Below are 7,600 nucleotides of genomic sequence, written 5' to 3' on the forward strand. Positions count from 1 at the left end.
CTTAAGGTGGGCAGTCAGGGTTTCGGCACTGTGGGGTCCCCTCAAGTGAGTTGTACGAGGAGGATGCAGGGGCGGTTGCTTCCTTTGGAGGGATTAGTGGGTGGTTCTGAATGTGCTGGAGGGTAGGGAGGCAGGAACAAGCTGCTACTTTTTTTTTTTTTTTTTTTTTGAGACAGAGTCTTACTCTGTCACCCAGGCTGGAGTTCAGTGGCGCAATCTCAGCTCACTGCAACCTCCGCCTGCCGGGTTACAGCGATTCTCCTGCGTCAGCCTCCTGAGTAGCTGTGACTACATACATAAGCCACCACCCCCGGCTCTGTGTGTGTGTATATATATATATATATGGCAGGAGGCTTTGGGGTGCTGAGCAAGCTGCAGTGGGGCGGCAGGGGCAGGCTGCTGTACCCGTGAGGCTAGGAGAAGAGCTGGGGGTGCTGCCTGTGTGGGACAGCAGAAAGATGGAGAAGGTAGAAAATATTTACTGCCTGTTCCATTGTTAATCTCTCAGAAATTCTCTTATTTTTTTTTTGTTGAAATTTGACTCCAGAAAGGGCAGGTCCTTAGCCCCTTTACCTGACTCTGCCAGTGAGGCCTGGAAAATAGTACCTCCTGGGATCTTGTAGCTCTCTGCTGAGAGGCAATGGGGCCACTCCTTGGGGTCAGTCCTAGCTCTTCTCAGGAGTTCTGTGACTGTGGGACAGAAAAGCTTCTCAGAGACAGTGTTGCGTTATCTGAAACTGGGGTGATTATGCTGAGGTAGTGACACCGCAGGCAGGGCCATTCCCAGATGACATGATCCAGCGTCTTCAGCACGGAGCCAGTGCTCACACATGGGTGGCCCGTGCTCCAGAAACACACACAGCCATCCGTCTCCCGCTTGGTGTCTTTAGGGCCTGCTTCGATGAGCTGCAGTCCGAGTACCTGATGCTGTGGCTGCTCCTGGACTACTCAGCAGATGTCCTGTATGCCTTGGATGCGCTCGTGCGAGCTCGGACAGGTGAGTGTGCCCCAGGCCTGGGGAGGGGACCATGGCGCCCACGGGATGTTCCGGGAGACCCAGCACAGTGGATGGGACATTGCCGACCTTTGACCATGAGAGGCCAGGCAGGTCTGGGGACCTGCGACCGTGAGGGTAGGTGGTGCGGCCTCAAGCCCCTCTACACGGAACCCTTGGACAGGACACTGAGCAGGGGCCAGGACACCTAAGCTCTGGGCTCTGCCCTTCCAACAAGCTGTGTAACCTTGAGCAAGTCAGGCTGTCTCTCTGAGCCTTCTTTTTGTCACCTCTGAAACAAGCAGGCTGGGCCAGGCGCAGTGGCTCACGTCTGTAATCCCAGGACTTTGGGAGGCCAAGGTGGGCAGATTACTGGAGGTCAGGAGTTCAAGACCAGCCTGGCCAACATGGTGAAACCCCATCTCTACTAAAAATACAAAAATTAGCTGGGCCTGCTGGCATGTGCCTATAATCCCAGCTACTTGAGAGGCTGAGGCAGGAGAATTGCTTGAACTCCGCGAGGTAGAGGTTGCAGTGAGTGGAGATCATGCCACTGCACTCCAACCTGGGCGACACAGCAACACTCTGTCAAAAAAAAAAAAAAAGAAAAGAAAAGAAAAAGAAAAGAAATAAGCAGGCCGAGCTGCAATCTCGAAGGACCCCTCCAGCTCTCACTGTCGACACTGGGGTGAGCAGGAAGGAGAGCTCAGGCAGTCTTGGAGTTTCTCTTCTCAGACAGTCAGAGGATCCAGGACACGTTACTCCGTGGCTTTCAGAGGAGTTTTAACATGTGGAGAATGAAAATCTGAAATAGGGCCCTGGTGAGTGAGAACTTCCTTCAAATCATCTCTGCTTGGGGATGGGAAAGGATACTCACCGCCTCACATTTCTTAGGTGCTGAACTGTGTGCCCTTGGGACATCTTTTTCTAATCTGCACCAAGACATTGCCTAAGCTGGTAGAGGCCCTGTTTCCAAGATTTTTGAACTAAAAACTGTGCCAGGCCAGGCATGGGTGCAGGCACCTGTAATCCCAGCACTTTGAGAGGCCAAGACAGAAGGGTCCTTTGAGGCCAGGAGTTCCAGACTAGCCAGGGCAACATAGCAAGACCTTGTCTCTACAAAAAGAAAAAATTAGCTGGGCATGTTGGTGTGTGCCTCAGGAGGCTGAGGTGAGAGGATTGCTTGAGCCCAGGAGGTCAAGACTAAAGGGAGTTATGGCCTCAGGTTACAGAGCAAGACCTAGTCTCAAAAAAAAAAAAAAAAAAAAGATAAAATAAAATAATGCTATGCCATAGCTGTTGATGCAAACACCAGCAGATCACAGTAGCCAACCTCTGTGTGGCTCCATGTACAAAATATTTCAAGCGCGTCTGGCTTCTTCATTAGAACCACTGCATGAGACAAGAAGCACAGGCATGATTACCTTCCCATCTTGCTGATTTAGAAACCAATGTCAGAGACACCAAGTGACTTGTCCAAAGTCCACAGTCACTGCCCAGCCATGCCAGACTGGTTCACCGTTTGCTTCCACACTGGTGCCTAGCATCATAACTTAGAAGACCTCAGATACACAGGCTCAGGCTTGCATGGGTGACCTAGCCAGCCCTGGCCATCTGCTCCCCTACTGCAGTCATGTTAAACTCCATAGACACATGAGCTCTGTAAGTGGCCTACTGGGCTGATGTTCCCTGGTCTCAGCCCAGCTTCCGTGGGATGAGACACCCTGACTCAGACATTAACCCTACGCCTTCTTGTGCTTGAGTAGTATCCCAGGACTTTGGGATACTACCCAAAGTCAAGATTCAGCAACTCAAGATTCAGCAAGAAGCTGGGAGAGAGGGAGGCACAGGAATCACACTCCTAGGAAAACATCATTAGAATTGTGAGAAGACATCTTAAAGAAGTGGGGTGGAGGCTGGAGACACAGGAGGCTACATAACGATCAAGGCCCTCAGTAACTCAGGTGTAACAAATAATGCTAAGAAGAACTGGGGGCTGGGAAGCAGGGTGTTCTTCATTGTGACGGCAACTAGATTTTCAGTTTGAGCAGAGTGGGACGTCCTACCCCAGTCTAGCCTCAGTGGCCTGGACCCGCAGCCCTAGCATCACCTGGAACTTGCTGGACTTGTCCCCAACTTCCAGGAGCCAACTCTAGGTTGCAGGCTGGCACTCTGCGTTTCACACAGCCCTCGGGGAAATACTGATGCTCACCACAACTTCAAAAGGACTAATTCTATCATTCTGTCTACTTTTGTGCATGTTTGAAAATGTAAAAAACAAAAAAGAATGCGGGTCATGGCCTCCTTAATTGATTTCACCCATCATAATGCCCCTGGCTCTAGGTGTCCAGCCCATCTCCAGACCAGTCAGATTCTTTGGGCTTGGGTCCCGAACTTCATATATTTTTAAAGCCCCTTGGGTAACAGTCACGTGCAACCAAGGACAGCTGTGTTCCTGCGAGGTGTTTTCAAAAGGCAGGTTGTGCCTCATTGCTGACTGGTGAAATCAGTTTGAGAGGCCATGGCCTGTGTTTTTTAAATTTTTATTATTAATATTTTCAAACGTACGCAAAAGCAGAGAGAATAGTGTTATGAATCCCCATGTATCCTCACCCAGCTCCAGCTGTTATCAACATTCTGCCCATCTTGTTTCATCTGTTCCTTTTCTTGTTTCATCCACCCTTTTCTTGGCTGGTGTAAGCAAACCCCAGGCAGTAAGCACTTTAGTGTTTTGAATAGAAAATAGAATATCTCAGGAAGTCAAACTCACTGTGCCAAAGGGAAGAGTTACGCTTGGGAACTGAGTCATGCAAAAGCTGCCTTCCTTTTCTTCCCAAACAGATAGCTGTAATTTCACATGCTTACTTTATCTTATGTAAAATGTAGTTTGCATAATGTACTTTTCCCTCCACTCCCGTCTTTTCACATGTAGATTCACTGAGTGCTAATCAAAGCCTCAGAAGAATGTAACTACTGGCCTCATTGCCTACCCACCCATTCTTTTCTTTCTTCTTACCTGTCCTGCCTGCTGCCTGCTGTGTCCCCTTTAAGTATTGACATCCTCAAAATCCTCTTTGGAAAAAGCACAGGCCACAGATCCTACTGTGACTTGTGTTTCTTTCTCCTAGGTGTACTTTCAACCTTGGTAAAATAAACCTCTAAATCAATTGAGATCGTCTCTATCGCTTTTTTTTTTTTTTTTTAAGACTCAGTGTCTCACTCTGTTGCCCAGGCTGGAGTACAATGGTGCGATCTTGGCTCACTGCACCCTCTGCCTCCCGGGTTCAAGTGGTTCTCGTGCCCCAGCTTCCCGAGTAGCTGGGATTACAGGGGTGTGCCACTACATCTGGCTCATTTTTTTATTTTTAGAAGAGACAGGGTTTCACCATATTGCCCAGGCTGGTCTCGAACCTCTGACCTCAGGTGATCCGCCCACCTCAGCCTCTCAGAGTACTGGGATTATAGGCATGAGCCACGGCACCTAGCCCACCATCACTTTTTGGTTTACAACATGTATCTCTCATTTTAAAGGATCCTTTTTTAAAATATGTATATAATTTCCATTTATCTTTTAAAATTTAATAATCATTCCTTGTTATCATCTAATACCTAATTTATATTTGAATTTACTCAATCGACCTGTGTTTTAAAAAAATGCAATAGAAGAGATAGAACCTCATAGAATAGAAAATATCAGAGTGCATTTCCTGTAGTCATGGTAAGTGTTGGTTTTGAAATAATTTCTATTACATATGTATCACTGCATATTCTGTAGCCATGAGGTAAAAGATGTTTCTTTGTACTATGGTCAAAAAAAGTCAGCCTCTGGTGATGCCCGAGTGACCTCCATCTTCTTCTTTAGGTTTTCTTGAGCAAGGCTTAATGGTCAGTGATACCAACAGGCTGTGGCAGCATTACAAGACAACCACGCAGTTCAAGCTGGATGTGTTATCCCTGGTCCCCACCGACCTGGCTTACTTAAAGATGGGCATGAACTACCCAGAACTGAGGTTCAACCGCTTACTGAAGTTTTCCCGGCTCTTTGAATTCTTTGACCGTACAGAGACGAGGACCAACTACCCCAATATGTTCAGGATTGGGAACTTGGTCTTGTACATTCTCATCATCATCCACTGGAATGCCTGCATCTACTTCGCTATTTCCAAGTTCATTGGTTTTGGAACAGACTCCTGGGTCTACCCAAACATCTCAATCCCAGAGCATGGGCGCCTCTCCAGGAAGTACATTTACAGCCTCTACTGGTCCACCTTGACCCTTACCACCATCGGTGAGACCCCGCCGCCCGTGAAAGACGCGGAGTACCTCTTTGTGGTCGTAGACTTCTTGGTGGGCGTTCTGATTTTTGCCACCATTGTGGGCAATGTGGGCTCCATGATCTCGAATATGAACGCCTCGCGGGCAGAGTTCCAGGCCAAGATTGACTCCATCAAGCAGTACATGCAGTTCCGCAAGGTGACCAAGGACTTGGAGACGCGGGTTATCCGCTGGTTTGACTACCTGTGGGCCAACAAGAAGACAGTGGATGAGAAGGAGGTGCTCAAGAGCCTCCCAGACAAGCTGAAGGCCGAGATCGCCATCAACGTGCACCTGGACACGCTGAGGAAGGTTCGCATCTTCCAGGACTGTGAAGCGGGGCTGCTGGTGGAGCTGGTGCTCAAGCTGCGGCCCACTGTGTTCAGCCCTGGGGATTATATCTGCAAGAAGGGAGACATTGGGAAGGAGATGTACATCATCAATGAGGGCAAGCTGGCCGTGGTGGCCGATGATGGGGTCACCCAGTTCGTGGTCCTCAGCGATGGCAGCTACTTCGGGGAGATCAGCATCCTGAACATCAAGGGGAGCAAATCAGGGAACCGCAGGACGGCCAACATCCGCAGCATCGGCTACTCAGACCTATTTTGCCTCTCCAAGGACGATCTCATGGAGGCCCTCACCGAGTACCCCGAAGCCAAGAAGGCCCTGGAGGAGAAAGGACGGCAGATCCTGATGAAGGACAACCTGATTGATGAGGAGCTGGCCAGGGCAGGGGCGGACCCCAAGGACCTTGAGGAGAAGGTGGAGCAGCTGGGGTCCTCCCTGGACACCCTGCAGACCAGGTTTGCACGCCTCCTGGCTGAGTACAACGCCACCCAGATGAAGATGAAGCAGCGTCTCAGCCAACTGGAGAGCCAGGTGAAGGGTGGTGGGGACAGTCCCCTGGCCGATGGGGACGTTCCTGGAGATGCTACAAAAACAGAGGACAAACAACAGTGAAAATGCAGCATCTATCTCCTGCTTCATGGGGTCGACTGTCAGGGTGACGCTATGTGGCCGCAGCTGTGTGGCATGGAACTTGGTCAGGGTTTGATTCCAGCTCTGTTCACCCTTTAAAAGCTGTGTGACTGCCCAAGAGAGCCTGTGTCTTCACCTAGAAAATGGGACTTTTGTCTCAGTCCCAGGGAAGTGCCAGGTTTGACTGTGAGGTCCGCATGAAACACTGCACCAGGCAGGGCTTTGCAAAGTGCAAAGTATCCCCGGTCCAAGTATATAAGAGTGTGCACACAGGACTCTCATTACTTTTTTATGGAATCTGCAAGGCGTTTTTAGGCTTTTTAATCTAATTTTCTTATAAATGAAAGATTATTTAGTCACCTTTCTCCTCCCCAACTTTACTCCACCACCACCTGATAATGGGTATATAACAGAAAGCGGAAGGTACAACGTAGTGACTCAAATTCAGACTTACACAAGACAGTTTGAGGCATATTTCTGAATCTGGTATCACCTCGTGTGCTCTTTGGGGCCCTAGAAACCCTGGCCTTTGGGAGTGCTATGGCAAGTAGAAGTTCTGTAGGATGGAAAGAGGCTGCCCCATTTGAGGTCACTTCCGATCTGTGAGGCAAATCCAGACTCCTTGCCATCCAGCCACTGTGAAACCAGAGTCTGTTTTACAGAAAAGAGCATCTCAGGAGAAGAGACATCCCCTTCTTCTCACTTGCCAAAGAGATTCAAAGACAGCCCCTATCCTCCATTCTTGAGTCTAGGCCCTGGGTGACCTATTCTAACTCAAGGAGGAGAGCAACGTACAGGGAGAGCCTTTTAGATTGAAGGCTGGAATGGTGTCCTGAACCAAAAAAGCTGACAACTAAGAGTTTTAGAAGATGAGACCATTAGGCATGTATCTTTGCAAACTGCCCCTTCACCCACGAAGAGGAAGCTTCCGGATCCCTTGGAATTGCATCCCGGGGCAAAGCTTTTGGCTCGCCGAAAGCTTGCAGATTGCAGAAATTCGCTTTTTTTTTTTTTTTTTTTTTTTTTTTTTTTTTTTTGAGACGGAGTCTCGCTCTATCACCCAGGCTGGAGTGCAGTGGCCGGATCTCAGCTCACTGCAAGCTCCACCTCCAGGGTTTACGCCATTCTCCTGCCTCAGCCTCCCGAGTAGCTGGGACTACAGGCGCCGCCACCTCGCCCGGCTAGTTTTTTGTATTTTTTTTAGTAGAGACGGGGTTTCACCGTGTTAGCCAGGATGGTCTCGATCGCCTGACCTCGTGATCCACCCATCTCAGCCTCCCAAAGTGCTGGGATTACAGGCTTGAGCCACCACGC

General features: G+C 49.3%; 1 protein-coding gene across 3 annotated transcripts in view; it reads left to right on the forward strand.

Moving 5' to 3' along the window:
• Positions 1-7,293, forward strand: part of CNGA3 (cyclic nucleotide gated channel subunit alpha 3) — a 59,953-nt gene extending 52,660 nt beyond the window's left edge. For all 3 annotated transcript variants that reach the window (XM_033238938.1, XM_033238937.1, XM_033238939.1), the window contains 2 exons: positions 891-997; positions 4,857-7,293. In XM_033238938.1, the coding sequence (XP_033094829.1) occupies positions 891-997; positions 4,857-6,268 (1,519 nt within the window). In that variant the 3' untranslated portion in view covers positions 6,269-7,293. The remainder of the gene's footprint in view (positions 1-890; positions 998-4,856) is intronic.
• Positions 7,294-7,600: the final 307 nt, after the last annotated feature.

The sequence above is a fragment of the Trachypithecus francoisi genome, unplaced genomic scaffold, assembly GCF_009764315.1.
Source record: "Trachypithecus francoisi isolate TF-2019V2 unplaced genomic scaffold, Tfra_2.0 Lachesis_group17, whole genome shotgun sequence".
Classification (NCBI taxonomy): domain Eukaryota; kingdom Metazoa; phylum Chordata; class Mammalia; order Primates; family Cercopithecidae; genus Trachypithecus; species Trachypithecus francoisi.